This window comes from Podarcis cretensis, assembly GCF_951804945.1.
Source record: "Podarcis cretensis genome assembly, chromosome: 1".
Classification (NCBI taxonomy): domain Eukaryota; kingdom Metazoa; phylum Chordata; class Lepidosauria; order Squamata; family Lacertidae; genus Podarcis; species Podarcis cretensis.
The window spans coordinates 123,455,001-123,480,214 of NC_137170.1; the positions used below are offsets into that span (position 1 = coordinate 123,455,001).

At 41.5% G+C, this 25,214-nt stretch overlaps 1 protein-coding gene and 1 long non-coding RNA gene across 2 annotated transcripts in view; both read left to right on the forward strand.

The window, feature by feature from the left end:
• The window catches only part of PMS1 (PMS1 homolog 1, mismatch repair system component), a 61,580-nt gene extending 60,241 nt beyond the window's left edge, over window positions 1-1,339 (forward strand). Inside the window, exon 13 of the mRNA XM_079977323.1 lies at window positions 676-1,339. Coding sequence (XP_079833449.1) covers window positions 676-834 — 159 coding nt within the window. The 3' untranslated portion in view covers window positions 835-1,339. The remainder of the gene's footprint in view (window positions 1-675) is intronic.
• A 5,906-nt stretch (window positions 1,340-7,245) lies between these two features.
• LOC307220167 overlaps window positions 7,246-25,214 on the forward strand; it is a 65,641-nt gene continuing 47,672 nt past the window's right edge. The window contains exons 1-3 of the long non-coding RNA XR_013840740.1: window positions 7,246-7,754; window positions 10,625-10,699; window positions 23,580-23,688. This is a non-coding gene — a long non-coding RNA (uncharacterized lncRNA). The remainder of the gene's footprint in view (window positions 7,755-10,624; window positions 10,700-23,579; window positions 23,689-25,214) is intronic.

The following is a 25,214-nucleotide window of genomic DNA, read 5'->3' on the forward strand; positions in this document are numbered from 1 at the left end:
TGTGGAGGAGAAAGTTTTGGAGCCACTGCCCTGAGCCATTTGAGTCTCCAGAATGTGGAATATATGAACTAAAGGAAGGGAGGAGAGTGAAGAAAGGTCCCTTTCTTAATTTGATCCAGCCTATGTATCAAATTCCATTCCTGACTCTTCCCTTCAATGGCAACTTCTGGGTAGAATAATTTAGCTGCAGTATATCGGTAGGTCACCTATCCGAATCTGTACTTCAATTTATGGCAGGATCTTTTCCACACAGAAGAGTAACTTACTTACACATTGGGATTTGGGAAACTGGACTGCAGTGCAAATTTGTTCTAAAGTAAGCCTCACTGAGCTTGCTTCTGAATAACAGCCTGATCTTATTTCCGCAGCAGAAAGGGGGAAAAAGAATGTGGTCAAGAATGAGCCACTCCTTAAGCCCTTCTTATGATGGTTAACTGTTGCTTGGGAGCTGCACCACATTTTGTTGGCAAAATTTCTTCTTTCATAGATTAGATTTGGGAAAAACCAAAGATACCTAATTCAGTTGATTGGCCAAAGAAGATTGGAATATGATTTTCTATGAAAAAGTATAGTAGTAAAACATGTTCAATGGAGAAGTTTGCACCCTATATAATTTATTGGATTTTATTGTAGCCTCAGGTTAATGTCTAAATGTAAACATTTTTGTTCCTATAGGGAGAAGCAGTAAGACTGTGTCGGCAGCTACCTTTGTATATATCCAAGGAAGATGTACAAGACACCATCCACAAAATGGAGACACAACTTGGAAATCAACATAAAGGCTGTGTTCATGGTCGTCCATTTCTTCATTATTTAACAAATATTCCAGAATAACTAGCAAGGAAAAACCTCGTCCTGCAGTCACATTTCACACAATTACAAACAAAACACTCCTTTTTTTTTTGCATAATTAAGAAATTATTTGTAACTGTCTTGTGTTTTGATCTCTATGAAGTGGAAGATTGCTATTTTTTAAAATGAACATGAGCATTGAATTAATGGTATTGAAATGTGTTTTCGAATAATTCATTGTTTCTCAGAAAATATACTGAAGGACAAACCACATTCTGAAAGTGTAAGATCAGCTGATGGAAATTGATTTCCAAATAACTATTTTTACATTATTTTTCTACTGGACAAGTTCGTAGTTCATAATAAAAAAGTACAAAAGAAGACCGCTCACAGCAAGAAGAAAATGGAATATAATGTTTAATGCTGATTTGTCTCCACTAAACTAAATGGATACTCAGGGTTGAAGTGTATGGCTCTATTTACAGATGCATTTTCTACAAGTGAACAATATGTGGATACATCCAAATAAAAATTTGTATTTCTCTTGTGTTATTTCATATTCTAATTTCTCAAAAGTTATGAGATGGCTGTTACTCAAAGCCACTGAAGCATGTACAGAATCTGCTTCTGCTTGGGGATTGTTTTGCTGAATTAGGAGCTCTACAGATAATATTCAGATGTATATTCAAACATGAAACCTGGGCTGGATCTAGACACATCAAATAAGTGTTTCAGTTAAACGCATTGTAAACCTTGCATGAGAAAACTGCTTGGCAAAAATGGAACTCCACAGTGCCATCTGGTGTCACAGTGTTATAATGCATATATGGGACACAGGCGGTGCTGTGGTCTAAACCACTGAGCCTCTTGGGCTTGCCGATCAGAAGGTCAGCAGTTTGAATCCCCACGACGGGGTGAGCTCCTGTTGCTCTGTCCCAGCTCCTGCCAACCTAGCAGTTTAAAAGCATGCCAGTACAAGCAGATAAATAGGCAGCACTGCAGCCAAAAGGTAAATGGCGTTTCCATGCGCTCTGGTTTCCATCAACAGTGTTCCATTGTGCCAGAAGTGGTTTAGTCATGCTGGCCACATGACCCGGAAAGCTGTCTGTGGACAAATGCCAGCTTCCTCGGCCTGAAGCTCAACCCCGTAGTCATCTTTGACTGGACTTAACCATCGAGGGGTCCTTTACCTTTTCACCTAATGCATATACAACACATATATCTTTATCTAGCTGAGTCCTTGGTGAGTCTTCACTGGTGTAGCACTTTGAAAAATTAATCTGTGGACTCTTGCACTCAGCATAAGGTTCACAAGATCCAGTTTTAATATTTCAAATTATAGCAGTGAACTAACTTGCAGCGTGTGACTGTTTTTAAGAAAATACAGCCATCTGAGAAATGCACATTAGCAATCGGAGCATGCTGATTTGTGAACAATGGCAAAGTAGTCATTGCAGTCGTTATGTTGCAAAAGATTTTTATATCAGTTCCGCAGTAATCAAGATCTGGATGAGACACACCAGACATAATCATATTTCACTGCCTTTTCCATAACTTCAGAATCTGGATATGACATTATGGGCCACATTTGAAAGCTAGGAGTTTTGGTTATTGCCACAGGCTAGGTTTGCTTGAATAGAGGATCTGCAGTGCTCTACCCATAAGTTTTTGTTAGAATCATAGAATTGTAGAGCTGGAAGGGACCCTGAGGATCATCTAGTCGAACCCCCTGCAGTGCAGGAATATGCAGCTGTCCCTTACGGGCATCGAACCTGCAACCTTAGCATTATCGGCACCACATACCAACTGAGCTTAAAAAAAAGAAGTCTGTTCTGCTAGTCTTTAACCACATGATTGTGAACATGGTAGTGGTTCACATGCATTAGGGGACATTGGTTTATTATAAGTACAGTGGTACCTCAGGTTCCATATGTTTCAGGTTACATACACTTCAGGTTACAGACTCTGCTAACCCAGAAATAGTGCTTCAGGTTAAGAACTTTGCTTCAGGATGAGAACAGAAATCGTGCTCTGGCGGCGCGGCGGCAGCAGGAGGCCCCATTAGCTAAAGTGGTGCTTCAGGTTAAGAACAGTTTCAGGTTAAGAACAGACCTCCAGAACGAATTAAGTACTTAACCCGAGGTACCACTGTATCTTGGATCTGTGATGCGGAAGGTGTAGAACATCCTAACTAAAAAATCCAAGTCTTTAAAAAACAGTTCAGTCATCTCCGGCATTTCAAGCCATGTTTGCATGTTGCTGTATACACCAGAGAGATGGAGATATATACTCAATGTTGGCTGTTTCTTTTCTGCATGCCTTTAACCCCCTTGAACTATTAATGAAGCTGTCGTCTGTGCATGTGATAATGGCTGCGGTTATCACATGTTTAGCTGCACTGAGGTTATGCCAAGTTTTGTCCTGGTTGGACTCTGATGGGTATGTGTGGTAGATGAAACTCAATCAAAAATTCTTCGTTTGCTGTTTGGCAGTGCAATTCTGTGCCTATTTTCGCAGAAGTCCTGTGTTCAGTGGGAGCCTTCTCCCTAAGAGACGTTTACTTTTTTTTTTATTACAGCCACAATCATGTTGTTGCAATTTGAGTTCCTCATATGGGCTGCACAAATTTAAATGCACCTGTCTTGAAGGGATCATAGCATTCTAGAGTTGTAAGGGACCTTGTGGATCATGTAGGAATGTCAATGAAATATACTCGGAGTCGAGAGTGGATTTCATGCTCTTTATTCAGCTCATAGTGGTGAGGAAGAAAGAAAGTTCCCCGAAACTTTCTGTTTTATATACATTATTTACACAATGGGCTGCACGTGATTGGCTAATTCCGAAATTCTCCTGTAGGCCAATCAGGTTGTGGATTCACTTCCATCTGGAGCTGGACTGGGTGGCTCCTGCAGACCAATCATACTGTGGCATTGTTCTAGGACCAATCAGACTGCTGCATTTTGGATCCTATTGTTCTAGGACCAATCAGACTGCTGCCTTTTGGATCCCATTCAACTCAGTACATAACAGTCAACTAAAGCATCCATGACAGCCATCCAACCTCTGATTAGAAACCTCCAAGGAAGGAGAGTCCACTGCCTGTCATGGGAATCTATTTCACTGTTGAACAGTTCTTACTGTCAGAAAGTTCATCCTGATGTTGAGTTGGAATTTCCTTCCTCGTAATTTGAATCCATTGGTTCGGGTCCTAGCCTCTAGAGCAAGCTAAACATTCCCAACTCCCTCAATTGTTTCTCTATAAGGCTTGGTTCCAAGACCCTTGATTTTCTTGGTTGCTCTCCTCTGCGCATGTTCCAGCTTATCAATATTCTTAAACTGTGGTGTGCAGAACTGGACACTGCAACAGGTGTGATTTTACCAAGGTGGAACAGAGCGGTACTATGACTTCCCTTGATCTTGACACTATACTTCTGTCGATGCAGCCTAGAATAGCATTAGCTCTTTTTTTTGCTGCTGCATCACACTGTTGACCAGGCTTCCTCAACCTTGGCCCTCCAGATGTTTTGAGACTACAATTCCCATTATTCCTGACCACTGGTCCTGCTAGCTAGGGATCATGGGAGTTGTAGGCCAAAAACATCTGGAGGGCCGAGTTTGAGGAAGCCTGCTGTTGACTCATATTAAGCTTGTGGTCTACTAAGACTCCTAGATCCTTTTCACACATACTACTGGAAGTCAGATGGCCCTGTCTTATATTTAATAGAATTGTGGAATTGTAGACTTGGAAGCAACCATGAGGATCATCTAGTCCAGGGGTGTCAAATTCATCGGGGGCCACATCAGCAGTTTGGTCACCCTCAAAGGGCCGGTTGTATCTGTAGGACTATGTGTCCACTCTTTATTATCATAAATTATTGTCACTGCATTCAATTATTACTGTTTTTTGTAATAATGTAAGGAGGATAAAAAGAGGGAGGATAAAAAGAGGGCCAATAAACAACTCAATCAACCAAGATCGCATTTCTTTTTTAATTTTTTTTTTCATTCAAGGGGAGGGAGAACAAGAGCCATTTAAAGGGGAAGAAGAAAAACAAAACCACAACAAAAGGGTTATTGCACTTAGACCTTTGAAGACGTGTGTAATTTACTCGGGGAGAAAAGAGACGGGAGTGAAAACAACACATTCTTTTCATCTCAGGAGTTCCTGGTGGCTTTCAAGAAAAAAGGATTCCTTCTCTTACTCCCCCCGCCCCCCGCCTCCTCTCTCTCTCATCTGCCTCATCGCGAAGGGCCAACAACTAAGATCAATAAAAGTTTTCAAACGGAAGAGGTGGCTGCGAGAGGCATCTGCTGCGGGGAGGATCGCGCTTGGTATGAGCGGAGTTTTCCTCTCCTTCTGCTTCGCTCGCCACCAAGGGGGACAGGCGGAGGCGGAGGCGGGTCAGCCGCGGTGAAGGCAGAGCAGCGTCGACCCTCGGACCGCCGGAGAGCGAGCGAGAGTGACGAGGGAGCAGCCGAGCCAGCGCCGCTGGCGGGCCGCGAATGAGCAGCCTCCCGCCCGCCGCCGGGACATCGCAAGCGGGACTGGCTGGGAGCGCCGAGGCGCCTGGACTTTCGGACTGCGTGTAGGGCCCTGGGCGTGGGAGCGGCGGGCAGTGGCCGCAGCCTAACCGGCGCGGCTGGTCGTTGGCCAGGGACGCCCCCGGGGAATGTTGCACGGTTTCCTGTGTAGAACGGCTGGCGCCGCTAGAGGGCAGACGTTCTCTGGCTTGTAGGCTGCCGCGCATGCGCTGAAGAGGCGGCTTTCTTGTGTCAAAAAAAAAAAAAAAGCGAGAATAAAAGGTGAAGGCTGGCGGCCGGCGGCGGCTACACGGGCGACATGATGAGGTCTGGCGGGCCGGATTCGGCCCACGGGCCTTGTGTTTGACACCCGTGATCTAGTCCAACTCCCTGCAATGAATGAATCTTTTGCCCAACATGGGGCCTGAACCCACCACCCTGAGATTAGAAGTTGCTCTACATTTGTGCAGCTGGTTCTTCCTGCCTAAATATGTCCTGCAAGGCAGCGGGTCTGGATTTTTCCTTGGGGGTTTATTTCCAAAGCCGCCTAATGTATGAGTAGAGCTGCAAAGCAGTGGAGGTTTAGGATGCAAGTCTTCCTTCTAGATGAGTGCAAAACAACTACTACTACTTCTGTTTTTGTAATAATGTGAAGTTTCAATGAGCCTGTTGACGAGATCCATTAAAAAAGCAACTGTACCAAAAGGAAGTATTGTGAAAATAAGGATTTGGGATGGGGGCAATTTTTTTGTCCTCCCTCAAAGCGCCAGCAAAGCTGGTGGGGCTTCCCTCTGGCTAAATTCTGCAAACATACGAGGTCACTGAGACCCCCAAGTGTCCCTATTTTCCAGGGACTGTCCCAGATTTACAGAAATCCGGCCGGTCTCTGATTTGAACCCAGAATGTCCTGCTTTTCCTTAAGATGCCCCTATTTTCACTGGAGAAATGTTGGAGGCTATGGAGTTATGTGACCCCAGAGTCAGGGAGATAAGTAACTAAACAGTCTTTAGAAAACACCTGAAAGCAGCCCTGTATAGGGAAGTTTAATGTTTTATTATGTTTTTATTTATTTTGGAAGCCACCCAGAATGGCTGGGGCAAGCTAGTCAGATGGGTGGGGTATAAAGATGAAATGTTGGAGGCTATGGAGTTATGTGACCCCAGAGTCAGGGAGATAAGTAACTATACAACCTGTAGAAGGCAGCCCCATATAGGGAAGTTTTTTTAAATGTTTAATGTTTTCTTATGTTTTTTAGGGTTCCCATATTACAAAAGTAAAATGTGTGACACCACACGCAGTTGTTGAGCTTTTTTTGGGATAACTAACCCCGAAATAGTAATTTTTAAGCTTTTGGAGCACTTTCTGCTGGTTTTTCCCATCCATCCAAGTTTCCCCAGACATTTAGGCAAAATTCCTGCCTGACACCTATCTTTACACCCCAAAAGCCTACTTCCTTATATATGTTGGAAGCCGCCCAAAGTGGCTGGGGCAACCCAGTCAAACAGATGGGGTATAAATAATATAATGATGATACCATGGACAATATGGTCAAATACAAAATACGGATTATACAATAATATGCCGTTGAAAATGTTGACAATAGGACCCATGGAAGGGGGGGGGAGTCCTGAGATTCAGAGTAATCTCTAGATAATGGAAATGCATTTGGATTGTTACAACTTTATATTTATAAAAATGATTTTAACAAATAATAATAATAAGATGATGATGATGGAATAGGATGCCCCTATTTTCACGGGATAAATGTTGGAGGATATGCACACAAGTGTCACCCCCATCCCACCCACACACCGAAGGTCTCTCGTTCTCTCACAGTCCCCCCGCCTCGGTTCCTTCCGTTGTGACTCCAACCGCCATTCCAACGGCCGCAGAACGTTGCCTTCGTTCGAAACGAGCTCGTGGCGCCAGCTTGGCCAGAGAGCGAGCGAGAGAGAGAGCGAGAGGCGCGTCGCGGCCTTCCTCATCCCCTCACCATCCTCCTCCTCTCTCCTCTCCCGGCGGGGGAGAAAAAAAAAAACCCTCTCCCCGTCCCCCAATAAATACTTCAAGGAACACCGACGAAAAGCGGGCCGGAAGAGAGAAAAATAAGGGGATGTTGTGAGGAAACGTTGCACTGGGGCGCCTAGATCCGAGTCCTGCCCGGCTTTCCCGCCTCGTTTGTGCGCCTCGAGTCCCGCCGAGTTGACTCGGGTTGCCTCCTCAGGCCTTGCTGGTGGTGACTGTAGTTGTGGTGTGTGTGTGTGTTTTTAACAACGACACACGCACACACCCCGTCCGCTTTAACTCGTTGCCTCAGTCTCTCAGCAGGTGACGGAGAAGGGCGCCGATAGGAACCCCCGCCATTTTCTCTAAAAACGGGCAAACGGGCTTAGTCAGGTTTCGAAAAAGCAGAGATGCCATTTCGGGTTTGGGAGCAGGAGGTAAGAGTCGCAGAAATGTCCCCAAGTTAAATTGCAAACACCCACCCACAACCAAACCAGCCTGTTTTAGCTCTTAAACCACCAAAAATACTCATAATAATTAGAAATAGGTTCTTGGTTCATGAATTGGTTTAAACAATTAAGAAGAAGAAAGGGGGGAAGAGGGGGACGCTGACCACTAACAATGAAACATACGTCGTAGATATTTTTTCCACGTTTATTATGCTACTTTTGGGATATACGGAAGACATGAGAAAACTTGGTGCACTTATTTGTACAACATTATTCTTGTTTATAAAACCCAGTAAATAATAATAATTAGAAATAAATTAGGCCCTGAGGAATAATTCATGCACGGCTCTAAAACACACCTTTCTAAATCGGTGTGATTTGCAAACAGCTTTGGGAGTGGCTACTTTATTGTTATTGTTTATTGCATTTATATACCGCCCTATACCCCGGGGTCTCAGGGCGGTTCACAGAATAAAATCAATATATCAAACCATAAAATACATAATAAAAACAAAAACAACAACAACAACCCAATAGCCCCCCCCCCCCATTGGCAGTACCTCTCTCAGGCAGCACTTGTCTGCCTGTTGAGGCCTCAGCTTGCCAAAAGAAGCCTTTGGAGACCTACTTCTTAATTATGTGTTTTTATGATAGTAGTGGGACGCAGGTGGCGCTGTGGGTTAAAGCCTCAGCGCCTAGGACTTGCCGATCGAAAGGTCGGCGGTTCGAATCCCTGCGGCGGGGTGCGCTCCCGCTGCTCGGTCCCAGCGCCTGCCAACCTAGCAGTTCGAAAGCACCTCCGGGTGCAAGTAGATAAATAGGGACCGCTTACCAGCGGGAAGGTAAACGGCGTTTCCGTGTGCGGCTCTGGCTCGCCAGAGCAGCGATGTCACGCTGGCCACGTCACCCGGAAGTGTCTCCGGACAGCGCTGGCCCCTGGCCTCTTAAGTGAGATGGGCGCACAACCCCAGAGTGTGTCAAGACTGGCCCGTACAGGCAGGGGTACCTTTACCTTTTACTTTATGATAGTAGTGCTGTGGTTGCAGTCTTAGGTCAGATTTAGGCCCTGTACTGGGTTCTGCCTTGTCCGCTGAAGACTAGTGTCCTAGGGGGCACATCCCCTCCCCCGGGTATTTCTGCCATTACCTTTCATCCTGAGGTCCCAGGCAGGTTGCTTAATAGAGTCTGAGGAGGTTAGAAGAGTTGCTTCTAAAATTTCTTTTTAAAATACTGTGAGGCAGTGGGGAAATGAACAAGGACAGGAAAAACCCCTGTATTACATAGTAGTAGCATGTGACGGCTGAGGTCTAGCCCTAGGCATCAGCAAAGCAACTCCAGCACAGTGGTACCTAGGCTCTCAAACGTCATCTGTTCCGGAAGTCCACTCGACTTCCAAAACATTCGAAAACCAAGGCACAGCTTCTGAAAGGTGCAGGGGCCCCAGAAACAATAGCCGGCAGCCGCATCCGACATTCATCTTCTGAAAAATGTTTGAAAACCGGAACCCGTTCAGGAACTGAAATGTTTGAGTACCAGGGCTTCAGGAACCAAGGTTCCACTGTACTGTACATTGTTATGAACAGAAAATTAGCTAAAATTTCTGTAATATTTGTATTAGAAGAAGGAAAAAGTATAATATAGCATGGCTTGATTTCAACAAGTTCTTCCATGATATTTTTGCCAGTGAGTTGGTACAATGTGGGCTAGATGATGTTTATATTATGTGGATTTGTAGCTGGCAGGTGAGCCATACTAAAGGGTGCTAGCCAATGGCTGCGCATCAACCTGAAGAAAAGGGACTGATGGGATATCCTTGGGTTGTGCCCTGGACCTGGTGTTGTTTAACACATTTATAAATTGCTTGGTTAAGGAGCAAATGGCACCAAACTGAGTCGGTGAACACCGACAGAAACAGGATCCAAGATGATCTTGACATAATGGGAGACCTGGGCCTGACATCAGTCACACGGGGCAGGAATGACGAGAACCTGCTCGCCATCCGTAAATAATCAGTCTCACACCAAGATGGGTTGCAGAAATCTGGCTGCCCAGGAGCTGCTGCAGCCAACATTTATTGTGTGCAGTAGAAAAGATACAAATTCAAGGAGAAAACTTTGCCTCAGCTAGCAGATAAAAGACAATACAATACATGGGTCTCATGCCATCACACCAGACCACGTATTTGATCAGGCTATGCTTACGTGGACCAATCATCGGGCAGCATGAGCTCTCCACGCGTTGATCATGCTCCAAGCAATGCCTTTTGCTATGAAATCACCTTGCAATAATAAACTTTCGCCCATGCTCTTATGTGCAAACAACCATTTTCCCACATGGGTCAAAACTAACAAAATGAATTTCAACGTTATGTGTAAGTTCTGTATTTATATGGCAACTTAAAAAGTAGCTGCTGTTTGAACTTTTATGTTGGACCTTTGGAATTAGATCCACTGAATGCAAAACAAACAAATTTGGCATGTATTGGATTACGTCAGTGTTCTTAAACTCAGTAAGTATGGCAGTACAGTGGTACCTCGGGTTAAGTATTTAATTTGTTCCGGAGGTCTGTTCTTAACCTGAAACTGTTCTTAACCTGAAGTACCACTTTAGCTAATGGGCCTCCCGCTGCTGCCGCTGTGCCACCGGAGCACGATTTCTGTTCTCATCCTGAAGCAAAGTTCTTAATCCAAGGTACTATTTCTGGGTTAGCGGAGTCTGTAGCCTGAAGTGAATGTAACCTGAAGCATATGTAACCCGAGGTACCACTGTCCCTTCTTTAACAGGCTTCCAGCTTAACTTATATAAAATGAATAACCATTTCTTGATATAAAATAGTTTAATTTTACTTTCAATTGCAGGAGACTTATATTGAAAGAAAAAGCTTGATATATGACGTCTCTGTGTGTAAAGTTGAGGCCCGTGAAGTAATTGAAGTAAGTGGAATTATCACATCTGTTTAAAAATACTTATAAGCATTTTCATACTGATAAGTGGATTTCTTTTTATTCTTTAAAAGGATACCCAGAGGAGTTCATAATTATTACAAGTAATATGATTTATTGCTTAATACAAATCATTCTATGGCATTTCTTTAACCAAATCCAGCCACTGCTTAGATTAGTTTAAAGGATTTTCTTTTTACTTTTGTTCAAGTGCTGTAAGACCTAGAGTAGTGATAATACGTTTAGCACTACTGAGTGTTTAAAAGTGAAAATATTTATCACATTTTGTGAAGCGCACATCCATTGCAAATGATACAGAAAACTGATTTTAAATAAATATACGATTTCAAGCTTGATGATCATTTATAGCTTAACTAAGATAGAGATATATTACTGCTATGAATTTGATCCTCTGTTACTTCATAATTATCATGGTTTTCTGCAGTGAATTTGATATATAACAGTTGGCGAAGAAAAGCTGCTCAGTTGTGTGACTAAAGATTTTATAGAAAACATCTGACATAATTAGTTCAGCATGTGCACAGTATAAGCATAAGATTTTGAATTAAACTTTGAAGAAAAGTTATTTCATATATGTTACATATGAATCAAAGTCCATACAAATTAACTGTTTATAATATTGTAAATGGTGTTTGGAATATAATTTCAAAACATTCAACAAGGAAATTGAATTTAGCTTCTGTTTAAAGGCTTGAATGAACTGTTCACACCTGTTAGTTTAAAACAGCTGCTTCTTTTATTATCAGTAAGCAGATGCAGAAAGTAATGGAATGTAATAAGATAATCCTCACTACAAAATATCCTCAGAGCATAATGATTCAGTATTTAAATGTAATGCAGCTGTAATTTACAATTGTAGAATTTATGCCTTTTTCTTTTTATTCAAAATGCATATATAGTTGACAACCATTTCTCATGGGGGTTCTGTTCCTGGCTCCTGCATACACTGGCAGAGTGCGTATAAGCATATTCCTCCCTGCCCCCGTTCCGCCCTTTTAGTGATGCATTCAGTGACGTTTTTGGGTAATTTCCGGGTTTGGCACCATGCATGCTTGTGCAATTGCACGTCATTCAGACATGTGTTAATCAGCCGTTGCCTGTACTTGAAGTCTAAAAATGTAAGAAATCCTATTGAATTCTTTTTCATATCCTCCAGGCCTGATCCTACATCTATTGTGCATATGACTTTGCTTATAAGTTCATGTGACAGGATAACTGACTGAATAACTGCTGCATTTTCTCTGTTTATTGTAGTTTTATGTTTCAAAGTGGGCTTTCAACTATTGAGTCCCATCAGCGGAAGCCCTTTGCAAAGACTTTTGTCTGCCCAATAAGGTTCTCCCCTCCAGCCAATTAAATCTGTGGGGGTCTGGAGAACCCCTGGAATATACACTGTGGGTGGGAAGAGGGAGGTTGTTTTGGTAAGCCAAAATGCTTGTGCTGATCGAACATTCGGAAGAGCACAGTGTTGAATTCCTCCCAACAAACAGACATTTTAGAGAAAAAATATTATCCTAGAGTAGGAGCAAGCCAGAAAGATATGCTTTGACTGTGCACAGTATTCATGAGAATACATTCAAGGTGAAGCAAGATGTTAAAGTGGTAGTCTGTGAGCCAATCCAAATTTTGTCAAGAAGATAGTAGGAAAGTGGGAAGGGCAGAAGGCACTTGCAAGGATGGATTTACAGATAGGAGTGACAGTGTTTAATCTGCAAATTCCACCCCAAGGTTAATTTTTCCTCAGCTGAGTTTACTTGGAGTTTTGGTGTTTTCTTGGTGGTGGGAATGTTGTAAAACTATTTGAACAGCATTTGCACAGGGAAATAATGGAGCACTGCTTTCCAGCCAGAAATTTCTTTCCTACAAGGAAGGCTTTTCAAATATATTTTACTGCCTGAGAACAGCAAATAGCACCACACTAGTCAAGGTGTGTAGTACTTGAGGCGGCCAAGACAGCATGGCATCCATATCAGAAACCCCCCCACAAACTCCTCTCCCTAGGAATGAAAATACTTTAAGTAACATTTTGTTGCTTTTTCATGACTTCTGAATTCAGCCGATAAAGGGAGCAACCTTGTTCTGTCTAATGGTAACACTAGCCCTGTGGCCCCAGCAGTAGCATTACCATGGAAATACAAGTTAGAAACTCTGTATTTCTTTCTAGCTTTGCTTAGACTAAGTAGAAGTGGAATGGAGTAGCCAAGTACCGTAGTTAAATAATTTCATTTTGCTCTGCATGTTGTAGATTGACTTGAAGTCCAATCCTTAACATATTATGTGAAGATACACTTCTGTTATTGAATAAATTTGATGATTAGCTCTGGATCCAAGTGGCTGTGTTTGGAAATAAGGATTATGTCAATTTTTTTTTTATACTATACAAGTAATAATGGTCTGTTATATTAGTATATTTATGGCATGCCAATCACTGTTCCTCTGGTATGGGAGCCTCAGCCAAACAACAGATGCTTTCTCCATGCTAGTGTTGCTTCAGATTTAGGAAAGGATGATGTTTTTTGGCGTGGAACTGGAGTAGATGCATTTTAGGCTTTTCCCATACGGTTCAGGCTACATGTCTGATGTTATCAGAGTATGATGAAAGGTAGCTAATGCTGTTAAGATATAACTGCAGGCACATTTGATTTACTTTGGCTTTATTATGGCTTGAGGTGGAAAAAGGTTTTGTTCCATAATTAAGAGGGATGAACACTATTGTACTCTCCTTATAAACTGTAGGCGGGAGACCTGGTGGCAGATATTTTTTTCTTACTAGGGAATTGCCTCACACTGTGATACCATGTTTAGCTTCCTGGAGTCAAGCATGCATTTCATTTCACAGTGTCCCTAGGAAAATGACATTGTCTAGAGCAAGCATAGGCAAACTCGGCCCTCCAGATGTTTTGGGACTACAACTCCCATGATCCCTAGCTACCAGGACCAGTGGTCAGGGATGATGGGAATTGTAGTCCCAAAACACCTGGTGGGCAGAGTTTGCCTATGCCTGGTCTAGAGATGTCTTAATATAAAAAAGAAAGATGATTTTTTCCCCCCAGATACCACTCATCCTTAGCATTGTGAGAATGCAGCGATTAACTTGGATTGCTTGAAAAGAGGATCCAGAGAAGTGTGTTCAGAATTCAGCTTGCAGGGTGAGGATTTTGTGGCTCCTCTCCCTTCATAGCCCTCTGCACTTACTAAAACCCATTCCTGTGGGCTGAGAAACCCTCTGCAACAGTGAAAGATGGAGCATGGGGAGTTTAAGTAGGATGAGGAAATAAGAATTCAGTGGCGCTGCCTCGTACAAGCAGAAGTATATTTTCTTTTGTACAATACATCCTTGGATTGCTTTAAGCACTGAATTACATAACTTTCATTTGTCCCTATTGTCTGTTCATTTGTCATGGCAATCTTATCAGGTATAATGTATTTAGACTGTTATGTCGGCTACATTATAACTGAATGTAATTTAAGCATAAAGTGTTGACGTTATATTATAAATTGAATTAGGTATTCATTAGCTTTGCATTAAGAACCTTTGTATGAACATGCAATCATAATTTACTTATAAAACAGCATTTATTCATTTTAATTTGGGATATTGGCAGATATTTTCATATTTTAAGTAGCGTTGTTAATGAAATGTCATGCAACTGTGAAGCATTATTAAGTCATCACTCAGAACAGAATAGAAGCATAGTAGTTGAGTGTTGTAACTTACGTAGGAGATTAGTTTCCGGAAACATAGAGACTAATGAACATGGCAGCTGCATTATTAAAATATTGTACTCCAGCCCAGAACAGTTTCTTAATTCATGCATACAGGAATTTAACATTAATTCATTCACTGTGTTTTTTGAGTCATCTATCTTCCATGTTTTTAGCAAATTGTGAGCGGAAGCCCTGGCCTGTGAGGAACTAACATCTGCTGCTTCAGCCATTTCCAGCCCAGGAGATTCAGCTGCAGAGTAAAAATTGAAATGCTAGAGAACTGCTTCTAACACCATTGCTCCTCCAAGCTCCTTTTGCAGCTGCCAGCAGATGCAGAAGGCAAGGTGACATCAGCAGCAGCCCAATGACAAAATCCCTGGCCTGTCTGCTTCTGTAGACATATCCAGGCTGGGAGTTTCAGCTGCAGAGTGTTAGTCAGAATATCAGAGGGCAAGGGGAAGACTTCTAACACCATGGCTCTCCATCACATTCTGCATCTACCACCAGAACCAGTAGCTCAGCAGTGGCCCAGTGGGAAAGCCCTGGCTTGTTAATTATTTTCATCCACCTGCTTTGGTCCCATAGTAGAAAAGGCGCTTTCCTGTGACTTAACTAGCTGGCTCTCTAGAGGAGGTGCAACACACAGCCAAGTCCTTTGAGCACAGTGGACAGGCAGAATCATATGGGAGGGCACAATATTTTTCAAATATCCTGATACCATACTATTTAGGACTTTATAGGTAAGAAGCTGCACCTTAAATTGCGCCAGGAAATTAATTGGAAGCCATTGTTGATGCAATCAGGAAAGTAGAAAAGAGAGCAATTTGGCCACTCCATTTTGTAGTGACTAAAATTTCTAAATTCTTTTCAAGGGTTACTCTATGCAGAGTGCATTACAGTAATCCAGTTGGCTGTGACAAAGGCATGCATGGCAGTGGCAATATCTGCTTTATCACAGTCAAAGCTCTACAAAAGCACCTTCCTAGCTATGGCAGCCACCTGGGAATCCAGCAGCAGTGGCAGATACAGAAACACCCCCAAACTACAAACCCTGGTTTTCAAAAAGGAGTGCAGCCCCATTCAAGACAGAACAAATTCCCACTTTAGTTTCCGCTCTCCTGCTGGCTAACAGCACCTCTATCCTTTCTGATTTAAAGCTGAATTTATAAACTTGATCCAATCTGTGACGGCACAACTGCACCCTTATAACACTTCAAAACCTCCACTGCTTCCTTGTCATTTGATGGAAAAGACCTATATAGAGAAATTGTTAGAACAGATTTAAGGATAATTATTTTGTTAAGCTGTTTTCTGGTTATCTAGCCTTTCAGCCATAGTTTTAAAAAAAATCCAGAGCAACTATTTTGGCATAGGACAGTTTGTTGGAAGGAAGATTTCATAGCTTGTTATGCTCTATTTATACAAACACAAGTCACTTGGAGTTCAGGAGATATATTTAGGATCAGCATTTGTGCATGGTGTTGCAGCTAAATAAAGTAATGCTAGAGCAGCTTATTAGAAATGCATGAAACCAGAAATGCAAAATTGTCATTTATTAGTAATCAAATATAATTTGAAGATTCAGTAATGGAATCTGAATAAATAGACCATATCTAGACTTCATATTTTGTTTATTTAAAAAATGATAAATATCATTTACAAACAATTACCACAATCAAAATATTCATATAATATAATTTATATTTACAGATATTACTGTGCAATGTTTCTCTGTTATCATATGTAATTATGTTGGTTCTGTTATTGTAGTTTCTAGGCAAATCCTGTGTAATTGTGAGAATTTGCCAGAAGGATTAACATTTTGAGAGGTCTGTTATGCTTTATGCATGATGTATCAGACTCTTAACAGAGATTACAAAATGATTTCTAATCTGTTTTCTGATTTGAAGACTGAAGTGTCTATAATAGCTGAAAAAGTATGCTAATCTGTCAGTTTATCATACGAATTTTATAGCATATGGTAAACTAAAACCATATTGACCTTTTGGTCTTGTTGATCACATGGATGAAGATGATCATCTGATGATCTGTACTAATCACTCTGAAATAACACCTGTGCAGAAGGCTGTATTTCCTCTTCTAGAAATCTTTTATATTTAAAAACAATTTAGTGCACCTAGCTTAATATAAAAAGAATCAGAATATGCTTAATGCAGTGGTTTTATTTCATATTTGACTGTAATTTAAATTCATTTTATAATCATTTTAATTATTTATTTTAACATTTATATCCCGTCTTTCCTCCAAGTAGTTGAAGGTGGCATACATAGTTCTTTCACCTCCTATGAGATAGGTTTGGCTGGGAAACTGTGAACAGCCCAAGTCACCCAGTCAGCTTCATGGCTGAGTGGGGATTAGAATGCTGCTTTCCCAAATTCTAGCCTGACACTAATCCTAGGACACTTTACATTCTTAATACAAAAATCCTTAAAAATACGACATCTAATGGGAGGGCGGGCGCCACTACCGAGAAGGCCCTCTGCCTGGTTCCCTGTAACCTTACTTCTTGCGGTGAGGGAACCACCAGAAGGCCCTCGGAGCTGGACCTCACTGTCTGGGCAGAATGATAGTTACACTACATTAAGCTTTTTGTAAAGGGACAAACAGGTAGTTGGGCTATGGCACTGTGTACATACTATTATGAGTTTGGTCAGTCTGGATGATACCTGTGGGTACCTTCCACATCTGTATATGTGGAGGTAGAGGAGACAAATGAGTGGATGTTGGGTGATCCCAGGATGAAAGGTAAACACCAGCCCGTAGCTCATGGAGGAATGGGGGAATAAGGGTTGAAGGGTGTGCAACTCAAGATCAAGAGACAGAAGGACTGATGGCGGGGCATTATAGATTTTGGTGCTGAACCTTAAAAACTTTCATTTGAGCTTCTAAACTTAATGGATGCTAATGCATTAATGGTATTGTTCTACCAGAGGGTTTCATGGTGCTCCCTGCACGGTGCCTTCTACCTCTAAAATGTCATGTGACTTGATCTAAGTAGGAAAGTTTCGATTGGAAGGAGTAAGGCATTTACTCATTCTCAGTGCTTTTTTTCTAGAAAAATAGATGCCGGTACTCACCATGAAGTTGTTACAGTAAGTGCCACACTTTTTAACAACAAAAAGAGGTGCCATTGCTGCGTACATTTGAGTACCCCCTGAAAAAAAGCACGCTCATTCTGGAAGTCCAGATGCTTGGTGGGGAAATTCTTCCTGTCCATTCCAAAAGAGGACAGGTATACTTTTCTGCTGTTTGTAACCACTCCTAGATTCCCTCACCTTCCAAAGCAAAACAAAGGTTTTGAAGTAAAGGTGCTGGGAAAACCTCTCAAAATAATAATAATAATAATAATAATAATAATAATAATAATAATAATTTATTTATATCCCGCCCTCCCCAGCCGAAGCCAGGCTCAGGGCGGCTAACAACAATCAAATAATCCAACATTATAAAAACATCTCATTCTAAAAATTAATTAAAATCAAATTGATGGCAACCGTTAAGCAAAATTCTGTGCAGATTGCCAGAGGAGGGAGTCAGGCTGCGCCCTGACCAAAGGCCTGGTGGAACAGCTCTGTCTTGCAGGCCCTGCGGAAAGATGTCAGGTCCCGCAGGGCCTTAGTCTCTTGTGACAGAGCGTTCCACCAGATTGGAGCCGCAGCCGAGAAAGCCCTGGCTCTAGTTGAGGCCAGCCTAACCTCTCTGAGGGATGGGACCTTCAAAATGTTTTTATTTGCAGACCGTTAGTTCCTCTGTGGGACATACCAGGAGAGGCGGTCCCGTAGGTACGAGGGTCCTAGGCAATGATACATGCTCCTTAGGCTAAAGCAGTTTCTGTTTCATATGTTCCAAGCCATGTACATCTATTTTTCCACACTTAGAGTCTTGGAAGACAACATTTCAATAATGCTAAACTTGCATCCTGAGATACAAATATTTCTACTGACAAATGACTTTTGTAGGATTTTGCTGAGTAAAGCTATTCTTGTATATGAGCAATTGGCCACCTGCAACTGTTTGTCATGTAGCCTTGTTTGGGAAATACTGGTAGTAACTGAAAACTTAGGAATGTGTGAAAGCTAGAAGCCAGCTGTGCCTTCCTCAGCTTCTTCCAGGTGTTAAGATACATGGTTACTTTGCTTCACTTTTGGCTATGTAGGCATAATAAACTCTTAACCCTTTCATTGATGTGGAATTGTTTTGGTCAAATATAGGGCAGTAATGGGTGAAATAAAAAGCAATTGGATGCCCAGATAACTTCGCTACCTCCTGTACCCTCATTGTACTCATTGCTTCATTCCTTTGTGTGGCAAAAACAGGATGCAACTTCTTGGGGTGGCAGGAATAAGTAAATCCAAGCACAGTCATGGATGGGTCAGAATGGGACATGGAGGGGGAAACTAGCTCCTCAAGTACCACACTGCATTTAGCATGCATCTTCTTAACTAAAAGAATAGGTTTGCTGATTTTGAAACCCTTGCTTAAAAAGCCACATGCAGAATAAGAATTTGAGGGGCTAGGGCCAAGAATGGGGAAAGGCGGCTGCATGGAACATCTGCATGAACCTGGCTGGTTCAGTTAGTAGAACATGGCACTCTTTATCCTAGAGTGTTGGGTTCTTCCCTATGTTGGATGTATATGATTTTCCATATGATTGTAACTTTTTTCCTAAAAACAAAAACAAAAAAAACCATATGCTGATTGTTGAGACAATCCTGCATAAACTCTTTTGTGAGTTCTGTGAACTGCCCTGAGACCTCCGGGTATAGGATGGTAAATAAATTCAAATAATAATAATTTAAGATGGTAATAGATTGTTTGTCTTTGGGTGAATCCTATGTTAATATTAAGGTTATTATGTTCTTCTATGTATCCATGTCACACATTTTGACATATGATACCATCTTGATGAAATGTTATGCAGCCTGCTTAGATGTTTATACACTAATGTTGTATCTACATGATTCACACAAACTCCTGTACTTTGTACTTGTTACAGAACATTTTTTTCAACACTGAAGCATCAGCCACTAAATCAGTAACTCAAACTATTGTCTAGAAGGTTGCTAATCCTTCATTTCACATAGCTGCTTAGATCCTTGTAGACCTTTGCACTCTTTATGTTAAGCTAATATAAGATAGAAGCAAAAGGCTTTGTCTTGATGACAGATAGTTGGATGGTAAACCTCTAAGGAATAATCTAAATGGTGTAGGAACTTGTGAGGCATATCTCACCCTTCCATTTAATTCCTGCATAAGCCAAAGCCAAGCATTATGTTTTAGAGCTTCTGTAGACTGAGATGTAAAACCAAGGTCCTGACCACTTGTAGCTGTTAAAATTCCTATGGGACTCATCATAGAAGTATAAGATGTTAATCTTAATATCCTGGCCAAATTCCAAAAGGGATAATTGCATTCTTCCTACCTAAATTCTCCCTGCAATTTCAATTAGTTCTGGTATTCTTCTTCACTTCCTTTTCTATGATGGGATGCATTCTATACTATGAAGCAGTTGTTGCATTTCATTCCAGAAGTGGCTGTATTTCAGTAACTGATTAAGTGATCACTGTGTATAAACTGTAGGCCCTATTGAAGGAAGTGGAACATTTGATTATACAGCTGTAAATTATTTACATTTTCAAGTAAAAGAACAAGGTAGCAATGATAAAGTGCAAAATTAGCAGCAGCAGATAAAACAATAGAGTGGGAGTAAGAAACTGTTTTATAGTTCCATCCTCCTCATTTGCTTGCTGCTAGCTGGACCAAGCAGGATAGCCAGGAAGAATCAGTGTACATAACACCACCTGGATAAGATGGAGGTTCTATTCCTGCTGTAAAAATTATGTCTTATTTTTAAGCACTGCTGACTTTAATTCACCTGTCCTGCCACCCATTTCTCCTTCTTGTAGCTACCAGCAAAACTTGAGCTACTGTGCTTTGAGGTGGGAATTGCCCTCTGACAATGTGGTGCTAAACTACTCACTTTTACAAACTCAACGTAGAAAGCTGAAATTAGACAAGCAATCCTCCTCACTGCTGGTCATAAGTCTGAAAGGCCTAAAAGTGATCAAGAGATACAAGAAAAAGTTACAGATAGGTTGCCGTGTCGGTCTGCCATAGTCAAAACAAAAAAAATTCAGATACTGTGTATCTGAAGAAGTGTGCATGCACACGAAAGCTCATACCAAGAACTAACTTAGTTGGTCTTTTAGGTGCTACTGGAAGGAATTTTTTTTGTTAAGAAAAAGTTACTCATTTTAAATCATGTGTGTGCATGTGCATACGTTTTAGAGAGCCATGGCCTGGTAATCTCACAGTGCTCAGAGTACAGTAGCTCAGGAGTCCTAAGCTCCAAGGAGAGATGGATAACTTACTGCTCACTCAACCTTGCGCAACAGTACACTGTCCTGTAGCACTGACTTTGTTCCAGTCTTGCCATGTATGGCAACATCCACAGGTTTTGGTGTTACACTTGGGAAGCAAAGATTTGGGGTTATTGGAGGGCATGGCCCTTAGTCTTACAAGCCGCATGGACATCATGTTGATTCAGCAGTGATGACCTGGGGTGGTCATCTTAAGGTTGAAAATGTCTCCCCTAGAGGTTATGGAAAGGTGGTATTGAAACTAAGAGTTCAAATAAAGCAATCCACAAAATAAGCAGGGAACTGCAGCTGGCCCTGGATAGGTCTGATGGTGCAATGGTACCTCACCCCAATGTTACAACAGCCTGGGAATGGATTTCCAGCAGGTGAGTGTAGAGGAACTAAGCAGAGGCTTGACCCACTTCTGTGGCAGGTAAGTTTGGGAAACGTTAATGGGAGATAGGGGAACAGGTGATGACCCTTAGACACATTTGCAGGTGAAGAAATTTTCTGGGGGCCAGAAATATTATTGAGTCCAACCTGCCGTACTTGCAGAGATGGGAAGGCCTGGAAAAAAACAGAAAAAATGTTTTTTGGGGGAGGTTTCTCCCCCCAAAGCCATTTTTCCCAGAAAAAAAAAGTGTGTGGAATATTCAAACTATATCAAACTGTTTTTCTCAATTTTTCTGGAAACTAGATCTTCCCATCTCTAGTTGTGGGGCCCAGGAACGTGGGGTAGGAAGGCCTTTCTACTCATAAGGTTGGGCCCAGGCTTTGGAGCTGGGCTTCTTTTTTGTCACTTGGCAAGGCATGGTTTGGTTTATCCAAGGTTCCCACACTTGTCATTTCTCCTGCAGATGTTCTTAATAAGATGTGGCCCCAGTTTAAGCCATTTCATTCAACCCATCTCTATAATTTTGAATCCAGTTGCAATTGTCCTGTGGTTCTTGCAGCTAAGGTTTGAGGCTAGATGAGTGTGAAGCTTCTCTTCTAGATGTGTAATCTCAGCCTATGTAGGGCTTCACTTGTGCTTGATCTGGAAGCTGCAGTTACAGGAGTGGGAAAGACTGTCAGCATATAACACCTGTGCTCACAGATCTGTACTAGTTGCCAATTTGCTACTGGGACAAGTTCAAGGTGTTACTATTAGTTTCTAAAGCCCTTAATAACTTGGGCCCAGTTTACCTGCGAGATTGCTTTACCCCATATATGCCCGCTCAGCCACAACGATCTGCAGAACTACAGGTGCCGCATAATACACATTCTGCATTTGTAAGAAATTGATCTTAGTGTGGCTGTAGCCACACTTTGGAACTCCCTGCCTATTGACATCAGACAGGTATCTTCACTATGTTGTTTTCAGAGCCTGCTAAAAACATTTTTGTTTAAAACAATCCTACTCAAATATGTAGAATATTTACATTTATTTACATATTTACAAGGATCTGCTTCCATTATCAACCTCTTATAGTTTGTAATATTGAGCAGTATTCAGTTATTGAATGAATGAATGAATGAATGAATGAAAATGAAGTAATTATTACTTGTTTTCTCTGAATTGGGAACCATAGCCAGCACAACCCAGTTTTTCAGTTCTTGTCAAGTAAGCATGAAAGCTCTACCCACTATGATGGTCCAAACACTCTAGCCATGCTCAGTGCCAGTCAACAAGCTTGAGACTGAGAAGCCTCGCAAGGAAAAGTGTTGAATTAGAAAAAAATAATAGGATATTCAAAACTAGCTAAACACAGACAGTGTCAAAGGGAACAAAGCTCAGTGCTGAACAATATTGTAGAGATGGATTCAGAAGGACTGTTATGTTCCAAATATATTGAAGTACAAATGCTGATATAAAATATCATTTCATTGAAAGAAAGTGACAGGAAATGTTTGTATTGCTTACTTAATATGAAAATAAAGATCTTGACATTTAAGAAATAGCGAAGTCATCAAGGGTTTACAGTGGTACTTTGGGTTAAGAACTTAATTTGTTCTGGAGGTCTGCTCTTAACCTGAAACTGTTCTTAACCTGAAGCACCACTTTAGCTAATGGGGCCTGCCGCTGCGCCGCCGCGGCGTAATTTCTGTTCTCATCCTGAAGCAAAGTTCTTAACCCGAGGTAATATTTCTGGGTTAGTGGCCTCTACAGCCACAGCAGACGCTGTAACTCTCCAATGGTTTGACTTCGCCCACAAAGGCGCACTCCTCCATTGTCTCCCGAGACAGATGGATGCAAACAATTGCCAACCTCTGTGCCAGCCTTTATGCAAGACCTTAGTTACATCACTGATTGGGGGAATTGGGGGTATTTGCAGCTAGAAAATCATTTGGAATTTGTGTGTATGTCCCTCCAGAATGTCTTCATCGTTTCAATGTGATATAAAGCATTTATACATTCTTTACAACCTAGTTCTATTTAATTCCCTCTTATTTTAATTATTCACAACCACTTCATTGGGTTCTCATAAAGAATAGCTTACTGAAATTACGGAGACTTGTTCTTATGGAGAGTTAGTGATCGTCTTACTGTTTTTATTGCTTGTTCCTTTATCTACTTCCACTTTTTAAACTGCAATCCTGAATAAATAGGGAGGATGTAATCCCCAGTGAACACAATGAGACTTCCTTCCATACCCAGAGCTCTGTGGTTATCTTGGCTCTCTTTTTAGTTCCTTGCATTTTATGGCAGTCTCCCTCTGTTTTCTTTTTGTTCTGTACAAATACATGCTTCCAAATGGGGATTTCTTATTCATAATTTTCAGATCTGACACCTTCCAAAGGAGTAAGACAAAGCGCTATGATCTACTATCACGGTGTGAGCTGTGGAAATCTTTGCAGTCCATTGCCAAGAATGAGCATCACAGGAAGCAGGTACTTTCAGTTGAACTAAATTTAGTAAAACGCACGTTGAAATTAGTATTGAAATACAGCAGTTAATAATATTTTAGGAAGGTGTAAGGAATATATTCAGAGCAACTGGAAGGACAGCTCTGAAGCATGTACTGTTGAACTTGGGTGATGCCCAATATGTTGGTTGCTGCTTGGCACTGATAGTAACTGAATAAGGTCAAAAGTTCTGTATGTTTTTTCTTCTCATCTGAGGCTATCGGCCAGCAGCCGTAATAGCTGTCAGCTGTGATGAGAAGTAAGGGCTGTAGGAAGAGTACATCAGTACAGACCCATCCCAAATCCTAGAATAGGCTACTCTACTTAGTCATTTATACTTTACTTCTTGAAGCACTGCAGGACTGTGGGAATTTTCACCTTCACTGGAACCTCAGAGCCAATTCATGACATCAGATTAAACATATGACTACTCACAGAAGTGCCAAAAGTTACAACTTGCTGGCCATAGCTCTGTAAAGTTAGATTCATGCTACATATGATTTATACTATGCAAATCTCCAGTCAAACTCCCCAAACATTATGATAATAGCAAGAGCGAGATCTAGAATTTGCTAAACAAATCAGTGATTTTTTTAAAAGAAGAGTTGTTTCTCAGGATTTAGAATTATGTCTTGAAGTACATGTGTGTGTCTCTCTGAGAGAGAGAGAGAGAGAGAGAGAGAGAGAGAGAGAGAGAACAAAAAAATGTGAATAGGAGTGTATTATAAGAACAGAGCATATAAGTACTGGTAGGTTTTTTGAAAGCCATATAACTCAGCGTTTGATGATGCTTTGTTGGAAATCACACCTATCCCAGACCACTTTCGTTGTGTCTGTTTTTAGGAGCAGTTGCTTATACATTAATCTTTGGTCACCTAGAGAGCAAATCTAACTTCTGGGTGGGGAGCAATGGAGTTCAAATCTGAAGCCCTGTCACTTGCATTGGTCAGAGCAGAAGGGGGGGGGCAGTATTTTAATTTTTTACTTTTTTTGCTGTACCAGTACCAAACTGACTTTACAGAGAAATTGAAATTGGGTCCCCTCTGGCTGCTGAACCGTCTTAACACCCAGTAGATTCATGGGTGACTCAGCTCTACCTCTTTCCAGTTCTTGCTCTACCCTGCTTTGGGGGCCTTACACTTGCTACATGTGGCAGTAGTCTGTCCAGAGCCCGCATTATTGGTAGATGTAGGAAAGACCTCTGTCCGGTGTTAGCAGAGCTAATCAAAGATGGATGAAGACTGATGGAAAAAATCTGTCCCCACAAAATGCTCTGCCCCATAGTGTTTCTCCTGCATTGCTAATATGTCAGTCTTAGTTTTCCATAATTTATAACTGAGAGTAAATTACAATCAATGAGCATTGAACATTGTCAACAATTGATGGTGTTAAAAACTGTGTCTTTCATTCTTTATCAGTTCAATGCCACAGATGCATTACTTTACGTTATAGAAAATAAAAATAAAATATTTCTGAGTAAAGATCTAATGGACCATTCATAAAACCCACAG